This window comes from Hipposideros armiger, unplaced genomic scaffold (assembly GCF_001890085.2).
Source record: "Hipposideros armiger isolate ML-2016 unplaced genomic scaffold, ASM189008v1 scaffold_628, whole genome shotgun sequence".
Lineage (NCBI taxonomy): Eukaryota > Metazoa > Chordata > Mammalia > Chiroptera > Hipposideridae > Hipposideros > Hipposideros armiger.
The window spans coordinates 145,160-159,978 of NW_017731978.1; the positions used below are offsets into that span (position 1 = coordinate 145,160).

The 14,819-nt window shown below is 42.7% G+C and overlaps 1 protein-coding gene across 2 annotated transcripts in view; it reads left to right on the forward strand.

Annotated features, from left to right (window-relative positions):
- The window catches only part of HMG20A (high mobility group 20A), a 108,867-nt gene extending 96,147 nt beyond the window's left edge, over nt 1-12,720 (forward strand). For both annotated transcript variants that reach the window (XM_019625452.1, XM_019625453.1), the window contains 4 exons: nt 4,085-4,160; nt 4,938-5,153; nt 5,821-5,963; nt 10,398-12,720. In XM_019625452.1, coding sequence (XP_019480997.1) covers nt 4,085-4,160; nt 4,938-5,153; nt 5,821-5,957 — 429 coding nt within the window. In that variant the 3' untranslated portion in view covers nt 5,958-5,963; nt 10,398-12,720. The remainder of the gene's footprint in view (nt 1-4,084; nt 4,161-4,937; nt 5,154-5,820; nt 5,964-10,397) is intronic.
- Nucleotides 12,721-14,819: the final 2,099 nt, after the last annotated feature.

The window sequence follows — 14,819 nt, forward strand, 5'->3', positions numbered from 1 at the left end:
AGCCCATGCACTTAAGTCGGAAACTGAACAAGGTCAAATGATAAAGTCATAAGACTTTATCCTAAGTCATTTGGGGGCTTATGCTTATATCTGTTATACCTGTACAGGTTGGAATTGTATGTCATAAATTTTCTGTTCACCTCCAGCAACCCAGTAACAGAGTTAAAGCATATGGTAAACCAGCAAAGTCAAGAGAAAGCCACTGGGAATGTGTCTAAGAGCCCTTTTGGAACCAGCCTTTCTCGCCCACACATTATTTCTCTTTGAAATCCATTAGCAACTGGCTCGAGGTAGAGCTTTGCATGTTGAAACCGGGGCTTTCAATGACACTTCCATTGTTTATTTTTAAATTATTCTGGGAAACGTTGCTTGCTTTCTTTAAGAGGTACAAGGGTAAAAATTCAGTACTCTGAAAGTTTCCCCAGATAAACACAGTTTTTCAGACTTCCATCTTAGATTGCCTTTCTTGATCAGCTGCCCGTACAAGCAGTTCCCACAACCCAGCCCCTTATATGGCAGACACCAATAGGAACACAGGCGTTTGGCTGTTAACAGCTTAGCTTTTCTACTGGGCACCAGAACACATTTGTGTTCAAAGATAAAGACTGGTGGTGGCAGAGCAGGAAAGACACATTCTGTCTCTGGTTTTAAACATATTTTTATAAGAACGATGGCTAGATTTTTTTTTAACTGTTATTTATGTTATAAAGGTTTGGGAATCTTCAGATTTCACTAGCAATGTCTTCAGTATGCATTTCCCACTGTTCTCTTTACTTTATCATGTTATATTATGTAAGATTTTAAACACTGTGCCAAGACACTTATAATTTATATTAATAATGCTTTCAAATTCATTGTAGAAATGACAGCCAAAGCATCATAAAATTGACTTTATTGTTAAGGATCATTGTGGAATATGTTTTCCAGTAGTTTTGTAAGACTTATTTTAAATTTTTTAAATTTTATTTTTAAAAATTATTGGCGAATTAATTTTAGGCTTCGCTATTCTTTTCTGTCTCACATAATCCTTGGCTCTTTTCATTTTTAGAGCCTAGTTATTTCTGACATCTTGATTTTCTTTGTTTTTCCTATATCTGAAGAAAGTCTAAAAGATCCCCAGTTATAGCCTGTCCCTTATAAATTAGAAGTACCAATGAAATACCATTATTATTGCTCATGGCTGGCAGATCTGTGCTTAAAATTCTTATTGTCTACTCTGCAAATTTAGACTGCATACTCCTACCTCAGAGATCATTTTACATTCACAACCAACAGAAGCAACTGAAAAAATACCTAGAAATTCTCTTTCTCTATCCCTACCTCAGTCACTTCCACAACTGTATGCTGTTAACTGTTCAAAGCACAGAGCTGAGAAATGGCTTCCAGAGCCTCCATTAGGGAAATTTACGTACGTTTGTTGTAAGGTTTCTCATTGCACAGCAGTTGTACAACTGAGAGAACTGAATACTTAACTTGCTTGAGCTCTGTGAAAGTTCGAGTCCAGCCTCGCCTGGACCCATCCCTGCTCAGCCTGCTGTTTCTTTAAAAAGACACCAACGCCAAACACCGTGCCTTCAGGCACTGCCTCTTTAACTTAGCTTCTGTTTAAGAATTAACTGGTTTTTTACTCATTTTTTTTCTAGCTACAGTTGACATTCAATATTATATTTGCTGCAGGTGTACAGCATAGTGGTTAGACATTTATATACCTTACGAAATGATCACCCTGACTAGTCTAGTACTCACCTGGCACCATACATAGTTATTACATTATTGACTATATTCCCTGTGCTGTACTTCACATCTCCATGACTATGTTGTAACTGCCAATTTATGCTTCTTAATCCCTTCACCTTTTTCACCCAGCCCCCAGCCCCCCTTCCATTTGTCAACTATCAGGTTGTTCTCAGTATCTATGAGTTTGTTTTGTTTATTCATTTATTTTCTTCTTTAGATTCCACATATAAATGCAGTCATATGGTATTTGTCTTTCACCTTCTTATTTACTTCATTGAGCATAATACCCTCTAGGCCCATCCATGTTGTCAATGGTAAGATTTCATTCTTCATTGTATATGTGTACCACATCTTCTTTATCGAATCATCTGTTGATGGGCACTTGCTTGCATACCTTTTTTTTTTTTAAGATCTTTCTTATTGGGGAACAGGGAAGGGGCACAGACAGGTTGTTATCCTTCAGTTCTTCACTCTAGTTGTGGAGGACGTCGCTTCACTGGCCCATGTTGGTATTGTGATCATTGTACTCTTCCCCGCTGAGGCAGATCAGTCGCCAGCCATTGGACAGCAGCTAACGCTGACTGCCAGCCACTCATACTGGCTGCCGGCTACTCACAGTAGCTTATGGCAGCCCACTGCAGCCCCACCACAGCCTATGCTATCACCAGTGACTCACAGCAGCCCAGCTCCAGGTCGAGCTGTTGTTCACCATCTTAGCTGTAGAGAGCACAGCGTCACCGGCCTGTTTGGGGTCCAAACCGGCAGCCCTGCTGCTCAGAGCTCGCACTCCCAAGCCAACTCTTAAGCAACGAGCCACTCAGCCGGCCCGAATCTTGTTTTCTTATCCATTCAGCCACCCCTGTCTCTTTTGATTGGAGCATTTAATACGTTTACATTTAAATTAAAAGTTTTGATAGGTAGTTAGTGCCATTTTACTATTCACATTTTTAAATTTTTTTTCTTCTTTTCCTCCTCCTCCTCCTTCCTCTACTCCCCACCCCATTCACCTGATCTAGGTGCTCCAGGGGTGTCCCTTGTGTGGGTTGTGTGTGCCCTCCTATTGTAGTTGATTGCTTTTGGCATGTTAGTGGGTACGACTGACCCTCAGGCTGACTGGCTGTGAGGACTGGTCGTCACGACAGCAGATGAGCTGTTGTGTGGGGGTTGACTCTTCTGAGTGGGATTGATTGTATCGGGGATCTAGTGCCTGCCAAGTCCACTCTTTGGGTGTGTCGTTTGTTGAGCTAATTGGGTGGTGCTCTGGTGTGGTCTGAGGTTGAGTACCAGATGTGTTGGTTTGGGGGCCTCTTGGGAAGAGTTCTGATGCAGTCTCAGGTCAGCCACTATGTGTGTCTGGCCTTGGGCCACATGGTAGGAGCTACAAAGTGATCTGCAGTTGGTAGCTGCCTATGCTAGACTTGGAGGCACCTGGGAGAGGCTATGCTGCAAGCTGAGGCTGACAGTCACTATTATCGGGGGCAGCTTAGCAAGAGGTACAGGGCACACCAAGGCCAGTCACAGATGGTTTGGGCTTTGTGGACCTTTTAAAGATTTTAGGGAAGTCCAGAGTGCCAAGGCCAGCCTCTTGGGAGTAACAGCTGCTGAAAGGGGTTACAGTCTGTGCTCAAGTTGGGTCGGACAGGTTCTTAGGGAATCACAGGATGGGGTGAGTTTGATGAAGACTCAGATTTTGGTGTCTGTTACACCTGTGGGCTGGGTGGGGGAGAGCTCAACAAAGGAACAGTGGCACTTGTCATCACTTTAGTCTTAGAAAGATCTATCCCGCCAATCCTCACCCTAAAGCCAGACAACTCAGTTCCTCCTTTATGTCCCTGGTGCTATTTGAGCTGCTGCCCCAGTCCTGGAGCTCAGAGCAAGTGAGTCTGGCAGTGAGTAATTCTGTGTTTGGGCCCTTTAAGAGGAGTCCCTGGAACTCCAGCTGCCCTCCGTATCACTGGGACAGAATTCCTGCTGATTTTCATAGCCAGCTATTGTGGGGACTCCTCTTCCTGAGACTGGTGGTCTGGGTTTGAGAGTCCAACGTGGTGTTGAGATCCCTCACTCCTCACCGGGGATCTTGGCAGCCAAGATATCTCTCTCCATTCTTAACCACCATACATGGTATGGGACCAGCACATTTCATGTCTCCACCCCTCCTACCAGTCTTGATGTGCTTCTTCTTTATATCCTTAGTTATAGGGGTTCTGTTCAGCTAGACTTCAGGTGGTTTTCCAGGGTGGTAGTTCTATAATTTAGTTGTAATTTTGATGTGCTGGTGGGAGGAGACGAGCACAGTGTTTACCTCCTCTCCCATCTTGACCCTGTTTTTGTTACTCTTGATTCACAGAAAGAAACAGAGGTAAAGGAACGGGCTGTTTTTGACATCCCTATATTTACAGAGGAATTCCTGAACCACAGCAAAGGTGATTACCAAAGTATCATTCTGTGTTTCCCAGGTCTTGACAGGGCATTTTGTTCTCAGGAGGAATTCGTTGCTCAAAATCAATGGTAGTGAGTGGTCTGGAAGAAGAAAACTGCCTCTTTTTCACTCGCTACTCAAGATAGCTATTCAAAGACCAGTGAAGAAAAGCTAGGCCAGTGTTGTCAAAGCTGCTTTAGTTTCTGGATCAAAGGAAATAAATGTATTGGGTTGTCGGAAAAGTCATGACGCATTTTTGCCATGACAGAGAAAAAAATACTTCATGACTTTTCCAACAGCCCAATACATCACCAATTCAGTTGCTTTCATCCCGTGAGTCTGGAACCCTTTTTACAAATACAAACTTGTGGGCATCCACAATGTAAAATAAGTAAGAGCTAAATTTTACCCCCTTGCAGTAAAGATGGCGACCCAAAGCTGTACTTTCCCAGTCTCCCAGGAGTTTCCTGTGAAACCCCTCAGGCTTCTCATTGCATAGTTTTAAAAAACAAAACAAACAAAAATACTGGGAATTGCAACTGTTCCTTGGAATTTTAAGTATAGAATATGACCAGGTTTAAGAATTAAAATAGCTCCAGGGAGCCAGGCGTTTTATTGCTGAAATTGCTATCTGGGAGGTCATAATGAGAATAGGGAGGTGAGATGGGCTATCTAATTAGAGACAGCTAAGCAGGACTTCCTTGTAATAGTCCTTGTGACTCCTCGGAGACTCCGAGGGCAACGTGCATTCCGTGTATGTCTGGGGGCGGGGTGTTCTCAGCTCGCGAGGCAGAGCTCCGCCAGCTTCGCAAATCCAACATGGAGTTTGAGGAGCGGAATGCGGCCTTGCAAAAGCATGTGGAGAGCATGCGCACAGCAGTGGAGAAGCTGGAGGTGGACGTGATCCAGGAGCGCAGCCGCAACGCCGTCTTACAGCAGCACCTGGAGACCCTGCGGCAGGTGCTGACCAGCAGCTTCGCCAGCATGCCCTTGCCCGGTAATGCCATCCTTACCTGAGCGCCCAGAAAGCGGGACATGCTGCTCATGTCGGTATTGTGGGGTAAGGCAGCAGGCTCCTGCCAAGGGAAAATCAATCAAATAAGGGCTTTTTCCGTTCAGAGTTTTCTGCGGGTCATGTAATAGGATCTCAGTATTGGCTACAGTCACCCGAAATTTCAGGATCTCTGGTCATTTAATTTTTCTCCAGTTATATTTTAATATAATTTACTTTCTATTAAGCCAATTTGATGTTCATAACAATCTAAACTGGGTAATAAATTCTGAGTAGTGCACTTTTCCTAAGTATGTTTGCTTGGTTTGTAATTTTGTTTTAATGGGAAGGAAGAAGAAAGCAAACACTAGTATTTCTTATATATTCTTTCATGTTGAGGATAGTCACAGAAGAAAGCGGGGAGAATGTCCAACCTTTTGTTTTCTGCGGCTACTCATATGTACTGTACAGGAATTGTATACCCAGCTGTTTATTATTTAGAGTATGTGGATTAATTTCATTTCTTTGAGGTCTAAAAGTCTCTCCTTGGAAATTAAAATCTTATCTGTGGAGCAGACCACATTAGAGACGCAATTTCTTTTGCTGTGGATTCATTTTGTGTTAAGGTTAACCTGAATGCAGAGGGTTTTCTAACTGTCTTCTCTCACTTCAGGAAGTGGAGAGACACCCACAGTGGACACCATTGACTCATATATGAACAGACTGCACAGTATTATTTTAGCGAATCCCCAAGACAACGAAAACTTCATAGCTACAGTTCGAGAAGTTGTGAGCAGGCTCGATCGTTAGGGACTGGTGAGTGTTCACAGACATGATATTTACATGCCAGCATGGACTTTATCAGTACTACCAAAATCCTGGAATTACACTGAAAAAGTGAGTGGGAGACTTAATGAAGATTCCTATTGCATAGCTGCTAAATGTAGTAAATGTTAGAAAACAGAATCAAGACTGTTTTTTCTCATGTATGCCTCAGCATGGTTTAATGGAAAGAGCATGATTTCTGTGGTTGGACCTTGGTACTAGCTTTGTCACTCATTAGCTGTATTCTCGAGTGCTAATTTCCCAAAAGGTTTTGAAGAGGGAGTGAGAAACTTTGAGGAAATTACCCCCCAAATAGCACTTAAATATAAGAACAAAATAAAAATCACTTAATTGTTAAGCTTCCTTTTCCCTGGAAAATATTAATGACAATTTACAGCACTAGTCAGTGAGCCACTGTATGTACATAAGCCTACATAAGTAAGAAGCTTTTCATTCACCACTCAATATCAGAGTAACTGCTGTATGTGAAATGTTACAGTGGACCAACCTTACAGTGAAACAGTGAGTGCCCTGATTAAACGGATTAAATAATAAACTCAATAAACAAAAACGAGAAGAGAGAGAAAAGAAGCTTTTAAAAAACATATTCAACAAATCACTAGTAGTATGTGTTATGTCCTTTTAGAGGGGACAAAAAGTACATTTCCAGAAGGAATCTGCTCATGTAAACATTTTGGTACTAATGGTCAGACGTCAGGTATCATTTCTTAAATGGAAGTGGTATTTGTTCACACAGATTCCTAGAGATTCTAGAGATACGGTGCCCTTTAGTATGCCCTCCCACGAAATTGGCAGCCTTTGGTCTAGTGAGTAAACTGTTGCGTGCCTGCAGCCGTATGAACTGTGTGGAAGTCTTGGGTTGGACCAGATGGCATGGTGACCAGACATCAATGCTGAGATAAGAGTGGACAGCAGGAAGTGCTCCTTAGAAGGGCCAGTCAAGGGTTTGAATTTTTTCTTTCTTTTTTTTTTTTTTGTCCTGCAGCTATAAGAACACACTCATACATATTCATTCTAGCGTGGTTTGGACCTTGAGCAACATGTATAACAATAAAGAATAAATAAAATCTATGATTCTTTATCTAATGAGGCAACATCTGCTAGCAGAGACAAAAGCAGTAGTCTTTCTCCTTAGTCATGCCCTTGGATGGTAACTTACAAGGCAATTCATTCTACTTTAGCCTCGGCCCTGCTCTGATGAGAAAGGATTGTGCCCTCTTAGCGAGTAGCCAGATGGAAGGGATTGTACTTCTAAGCGGTGGCTGGACTCCCTGCAGAATACATAACTGGCATCACTGCTGCTGTTCACAAAGGGAACAGCTTATAAATCCAGGCCCGAGATTTTCAGGAGCTCATCATCCTTCTCATTCTCACACAGTGTTTTCAATTAGCACTCTTGTATGTTTGAAAAGAGAGAGCTGGGAGAAACAGTGTGGAAGATTGTGAAAGAACCCAGTAATTGATAACATGGTGTCTCCTCTCGTAGGTATAGGGCAGTTATTGCAAGTTTTGAGCCAAAAGTGGTTTTCTGTTTTGAGCATTTTGCTAATAAGATGATCCTAAAACTTTACCCATCTTAAGGATTTAAACTGTAGTACTGTTTTCTGAAGTGTCTTTAAAATCCTAGAATGCTACCATTATCCTTGATTTTGAACTATAAATATTTTCCCTTGAAAAAATAATACCTGGAAATGTGAATCATTTTATTACTACTAGATTTTTACAGTCTAGCCGTGCAAACATAACTAAGTCTGAATAGTTTCCCAGATCACCAAAACTGTCAACCATAACAATTATAAAGACTGCGATTAATACTAGATTGGCTTCATTATACAAATATGTACAGACAACTAGGTCCGATGTCCCTAGCATTCATGGTGCAATTAATTATTCTGACATGAGCTTGGCAAAGGTTTCATCTATTGTCAGGAGCCAGTGAGTGAAGGGAAGCTAATGGTCTCTAGTTTTAGAGGAATGTATTAAAGCTAACATATTAGAAACCCCAACATTTTACATAGGAAGAAACTGAGTTCCAAGTGAAAGGTCTTGCCTGAAAATACCTGTGTAGATGAGTGCTGAGTCCAGGTCTAGCACACGTGTATCAACACTCGGGTTCAATGGAGTTTCTAAAACATTACTGTAGGGAGGACAGTGTAAGAGGAAAGCACTAAAACATTTTGGAAAGAGAGCAGTAAGATAAATAGGAGGTAAATAAAAAATTACAATCCAGTAATTATAAGGTAAAAGATTTTGGTCAGCCCATTTAAAAATTGTTTTTATAGATATACAATGGAAGAATTACCCCAGCTGTCCTCTTTCTTTGTGGCTAACTTGTACCTAGAAAAAAGTGGAGTCAGGAGGAAGCCTTAGGGGTGATTTCATGTTGAGAGGTGGACCACTTTATAGAAACCATCAAAATCCATAAGTTGCTTGATTTCAGTCACACCAAATGGTAAATATTTGGCTGTTTGAGGGTTGAAAAAAATCTTTCTTATGTAATTGCATTTTTATCAGTGTAAGAAAATGTATTAATCATACGCACACAATATATTCCTACACATGCAGAGGTCCTTCAATTTATACTTGAGGAAAATTGGTTTTGACTGACCATTTATTCTTTGGACTAACACGGAGTACTACTGGGTTGTCGGAGAAGTCATGACATATTTTGTCTATGTTTTTCAAAGGTCATTTATTTATATAAAGAACAAAGATCAATCAATGATATATTGCCCATTTTGTTCCATAACCTTCTGCCATCTTTCAGTTAGCTTCATAATTCCTTGTTCATAGAAGGACCTATCTTTGTTTGCAAAAAACTGAACAAGGTGCTAATTTATAGCTTATCTGAATTGAACGCTATACCACGCAAGGAGTTTTGAAGAGAGCGAAATAAGTGGAAGTCTGACAGCACAAGGTCAGGCGAGTATGGTGGGTGTGGCAACACATCCCATCCAAGCTCCAATAATTTTTTACAGGTGATCAGACTTACGTGTGGTCTCGCGTTGTCGTGATGGAACACAACTCCTTTATAATTTATAAAAAGCTCTCGATGTTTCTGGATCATGGATTCGTTCAAACAGTCCAATTGCCAACAGTACACATTCGAATTGATTGTTTGGTTCCTTGGTAGGAGCTTGAAAAACATGACACCTTTAAAATCCCACCACACTGAGAGCATAACTTTCCTCTGATGAATCTTTGCTTTTGATGTCATTTGAGGTGAATCATCATGTTGGAACCAAGACTGTTTGCGCACCACATTGTTGTAAACAATCCACTTCTCATCACCAGTTACCAGTCGCTTCAAAAAAGGATCGTTTTCCTCATGTTTAATGAGCATATTGCAGATGTTTATATGTGCCATCAAATGAACTTTTTTCAGTTTATGCAGAACCCAAATATCGAGCTTGCTTACGTATCCCAGCTTCTTCAGGTGGTCATGAACGCTTGAATGATGGATGTTCAATGTTTCTGCAATCTCTCGTGTTGTGTAATATGGGTTTGACTCGATCAATGCCTTTATTTTGTCGTCATCAACTTCGGTGGGCCTCCATGACCCAGGAGTGTTGTTGACATCAAAATCACCAGCACGGAATTTCGTGAACCGTCATTGGCACTGATGTTCTTGTAGAGCATTATCACCGTAAACTTTATGCAACTTGTCACAAGCTTGACACGGATTCTTCCCTTTATGGAAGTAAAACAGTAAAATATGGCAAAAATGCATAGTTTGGTCTTCCATCTTCAACTTGTTGTAAAATCTCCAAAACTCAACCAAATCACTCAATTTTTTTTTTAGAATGAAGCTAGAACTGTCAGCTGTCAAATGACATAGCAATAACATAGATGCGAATGACTCTAGTACTTCCAAAAATGAACTAGTGCCATCTGTCACAAACATGCATCATGACTTTTCCGACAAACCCAATAATTTCCATCATCACGATAGTTGCCTTTCTGTGTTCACTCAAACTGTTTTCCCACATGCATATTGTGTTGAGCTGGAACACAGGCCCTGTTTGGCCTGCAGGCTTAGCTGAAGCCTCTCAGGACTGGAACCGGGATGGTGGCGGTGGTCATGCCTCCTTGGAGTTTTGTGAGCTCTTTTGTTTATACTCACTCAGCTCCTCACCTTAACCCTCCTGCAAATAGAACACAGCATTTTTTAACCCATAGCCCTTAAGTCTTTCTGAGCTGCTTACCTTTTTGGTATTTTCTCTCTCTCTCCCACGTTCGTTCTCTCTCTCTGTCTCTCTCTCTCTCTCTCTCTCTCTCTCTCTCTATTCCTGTCTCAGAGGGGGACTTCCCAGGCTGGAAAGGATGCTGGGAAGAGCCACGTTTTGTTTTGTCTTCTCTTTCCCCCTCCCACCCTCTCTTCCTCTCTCTCTTTCTCCCCTACAGGTCTTAGAGCGCCAAGGTTTCTGTAAGTGGTTTTACTAGTGAGGAATGAGAAGCCATCTGTGTAAATTTGAACTGAGTGGAGGCAGAGAGAGAGCACAGATGACTCTGCTTGTGAAAGAACTATCAGTTGTGACTTAAATGCCTTCGCCCCGGGAAGCCATATGAGGGAGCAGCAGAAGGACCGTGTATATGAACTTCCTGTGGAATCATCCTTGTGAAGCTTTGAAAGTATGTCGCCACTCTCCCAAGTCTTCAGTTTCCTGTCATCTGCCTTTCTGTTGAGTGGCTCTGCATATATTCTGCTGACTAGGTGGCCCTGAGACTGACATCTTCAGCAGAAAGCCTTCTCATTGTACTGCTTCAGACTAGATGGACCCTTTTATCAGTGGCACTCTGGTTTTCTATTTACCTGTCACTTTTTAATGCCTTTAGGGGTTATCTTGTTATTCCCTTCACCCCCACAAAGAGACACATTTCCATGTTCTGAGCCCTGGGCTTTTTTGCTCGGCAGGGTCCTGAAGGAGAGTTTCTCTTACTGTGCATGCCCAGTCTCTTGTCCTGCTGTGACTCCAAAGAAGGGCGCTTCTTGTTGGCAGTGTCCTGTGAGCCAGCCCATTTCCTGCCCCCATGGCTCGGCCCAGCCCTGCTCGCCTCGGGGTGCCAGCCCCATGGAGGCTGTGTGACCGTGGCCCTGAAGGGCGTGCGCCGTCCTTCCTCCCGGGCCCTGCCTGCTGTTTCCTGAGCTTCACCCCTGCATGTACCCAGCTTCCCAGCCCAGCAAGGCTCTACTGTTCCCTTCTGGTGACAGTGTCTTGTGGAGCATTTTTGCTGAGGAAAAGGCCTTAGGTAAATAAGAGAGAATAGGAAAAATAGTTTCTCATTTGACATTGGGGAAAAAAACAAAAGAGTTTATCCTGAGTGAAAACTGAGGGAATCCCTGTCTGCTCTAGGTGTGCTGGTTCATGGCTGTCACATTAGTCTCGAGCTGAGAGAGAACACGAAGGAATTCTTAGGTCCTTTGCCTCTTTCTGTAGCCATAACTGTAGAATCCATCTCAAAAGGACAAGCTGTCCTTCCTTCTCCACCCTTAGTAAATGAATTTTTTTTTAAACACCAGGAGGGAAGAGGGGTTTCTGATTCCCCTCATCTTCGGTTTGGTTTTGATGCTCTGCACCCCAAGGCTGACATTTGCGCTGGGCACCGTCCGGGCACCACACCCCTGAGGCAGGCGGATGTGTGGCCTCCACATAGCATGTCCCCCACCGGGGTGCAGGCTCATCCTCTCCTCTCAGCAACCCCCACCTGATTTCTCCAGCAGCCCAAAGGAAATAAAAGAACAAAACAGGCTTTTTTGAAATGTCTTCAATGAACACACATCAGAGTTCCATGGACTGAAGCCCGCATGTCACCACTTGGCAATTTTTTAGAATAAGAGCCCATCATTATCTATTGCTATAAACCTAGCCAACCCACCTGCTTTTTTCTATATTTTCCTGTTCTCACCTTCTGGTCCTGTCACTTCCCTCAGATTCCTTGCCTGCTTAGTCCAAGCTGGAACACAGAGTCTATAGCAGAAAGACATCCAGCCAGTTCTGGAAGTTTGTGTCTGCCTTCTGCCAGATACTCCTATCCTTCCTTTCTTCCTCCTCATACCTCTTTCTGTTCCTCCTGTGTGACTTTGGAGCAGCTTCATTAGAGTGCCGTTAACCAGGAAAGGCTGTAACTTAGTGCAAACATCGTCATGCTCCTAGCCATCCCTGACACTAACTTGAAACATTTGTATGTTCAGAAACGCACCAGATCTTGAGGGGGCCTCCAGTCTGCAGTCATTTTCACAAAATAAGCAGCCTGCCTTTGAAACCCTGGCTCTCCCTGCAGCCACACACCTGGCTTACTGGTGGCTGGGACTCGGTGGCCACAGCACAGTCAGGTCGGGCCGTAAAGCAGGTGTGTGTTGCCTCCTGCCCTCTGTGCCCAAGCAGGAGGCAGTAAGAGGCTCACGTGATACCTAATCCATGTTCTCCAGTAAACCTGTAGATATTACTGAGTGTATATGTTCTCTAATAAGTTGTTGCCTAGTCAGTGTTACAGATTTATTTCCTTTTATTAAAACACAAGGAGCAGCTGAGGAAAATGAAACAAAGTGTTTTATTTCTGACAAAATTGTAGAAAAAAAATTGTGTACATGTGTTTGGAACTGTTAAAATGCCAAGTTTTCTGTACAAGTGTTTTTGTAATTAAACTCTTAGATTATCTTTGTTTTTTGAAGAAGTCAGTATGCTTGCTTGACATTTGCCTTATTAAAACTTTTCTATGTTGGATCCACCCTATTCAATTTTACCTGCATTGTAATGAAAAAAAGTGCCACCTCTGCCTTTTCATTTTAAAGACTTTGTCAACTCTACATTAATCATCAAGCCTGTTATGCTTTTAAAACAGTAACACATTCATTTTATTAATTGCTTATTCAAATTGTGTCTTAGCCTGTTTGAGAAGTCAGCTCTTTGAATGGATAACAACACAGTGAGCTGTATGATTCACTGGAAGGTGGCAGTAGTATTCTGAGGCAGCTTGGAAACAGTCTGATGTTTTCAAAGTCAGTGGCCTCAGTCCCCTTAATAAAGAGGACTGAAAACCATCCTCAGTCTTCCCTTTGATAGGAGAGGTAAGTGGTCCTTAAATGCTTGCTCTTAAAAAAAAACCACGACTTACCTGTCAAAGTCAGTATTAAAGGAAGCCTACTGCCTATTTCCACCATGCTTTTAAATCTTGGGGCGAGGTGACCTGGCTTCCAAAGCCAGCTGCTCTCCAAGTGGCCAGGTATGTGGCATTGGACAAGACTGACTTTGTTCCAACTCCAGTTTCCTCCTCCGACATAACATATGCCTCAGCAGCTTTACTCTGTTGTCAGGAAGATAGAATTGGGTAACAGAAGGGACTATATTCTGCAGGACAGGAAGACTGTTACACGAATGCCAATAACTATTGAGGTAAGTTGGGATAGGGCTGACGACAGTTGGGCTGATGACAAATCAGCAGAAGTTTAAACAAGAAGTGTGTCTCTCAGAAAAGTATTGCAGAGTTTGGCGGTCCAAGGCCATTAAAAGCTCTTGTCTGCACCACAACATGGCTCCATTCTCAAAGTCACCTCATGGTGCAAAATAGCCACTTGACCATCAGTCATCATGTGAAATTCCTGACATTGTGAAGAAGAAAAGAGGGCAAGACAGAATGGGCAAACCCTGCAGAGTCAGCACACTTTAAAGGGTTTTCCTGGAAATCGCACTCAACACTTCCAGAACCCAGTCACATGAGCACAGCTAGCTATAATGGAGGCCGAGAAATGTCATCTTTCCTTGGACATGACTGCTCCCAATAATAGGTTGTAGTCAATAAGGAAGGAGAAAATGAATAGAGTAGGCAGCATGACTCCTGTGTGCCTCCACGTGTGCCATCAGGCCAGGCCTGTGTTAGTAAGCAGGACATGTCTTTTCCTTGCCTTTTCCCTGGACATCTGAGAATGACCATGTACTTCTGTGGCAGTTTTTTTTTTTCCCCAAACAGCCGAAAAGCCGAAAACTGGCTTCGGTCTGAGTCAGCATTTCCTGTCCCCACCGTAGCTTCTCTCCAACCCCTCAACAGCTGGTGGCCAGCCTTGTTTGGTAAAAGTCAGCATAAACAGGTGGTAATATTTCCCCCAGCTGTTTGTTTCCTTTTTCTAACTGCTCAGCATCTGCTAGATTAAAACAACATCAGGATAATCTTTCCCTAAGGGTGGGGAAATGGAAGTATTGAAGGATTGCGGAAAAGCTCAGAGCAACTCTGTGCCCTCTGAAAGGATTTCCTGCCTCACAACTGTGAGCTCCAAGTCAAGGGCGTTTTCTTTGTTCCATTTATTTGCCTTTTGACACACAGCCTGCACTCAGAAATATAATTGACTGTATCTGCAGAAATAAACACTAGCTCACATGTCAGCTCATAAAAGAGATCAGGACTGAGAAAAAGATGGCGTGAAAATGGTAACATACCTCCACTCATCCAGAAAACACATCAGTTTAGTTTTCATGGGAATGTCTGCAGGGAGGAACTTGCCAGAGTAGAAATGTTAAGTTCTCTTAACCTAGAAAAATGCAGAAAGGGGAAGGAGCCATGAGGAGACAGGAGTGGCATTGGGAAGTTAAGTGCAGAGCAAATACAAATGGTCCAGACAGAAGGATTTTTGTAAGCCACCAGCACACTGGATCAGTGGGAAGGTGCCTTGGGTGTTTAGGTAAGCATATATAAGACAGTGCATGTTGTGGTGGTCTCCTGTTGGAGTCACAGATACCCCACTGGACACTTAAGAGTCAGAATTCTTTATCATCAGCTCCTATGTTCTCCAGTTTACTTCAATTCACTACTTGGGGCTACAAAAAATTTTTT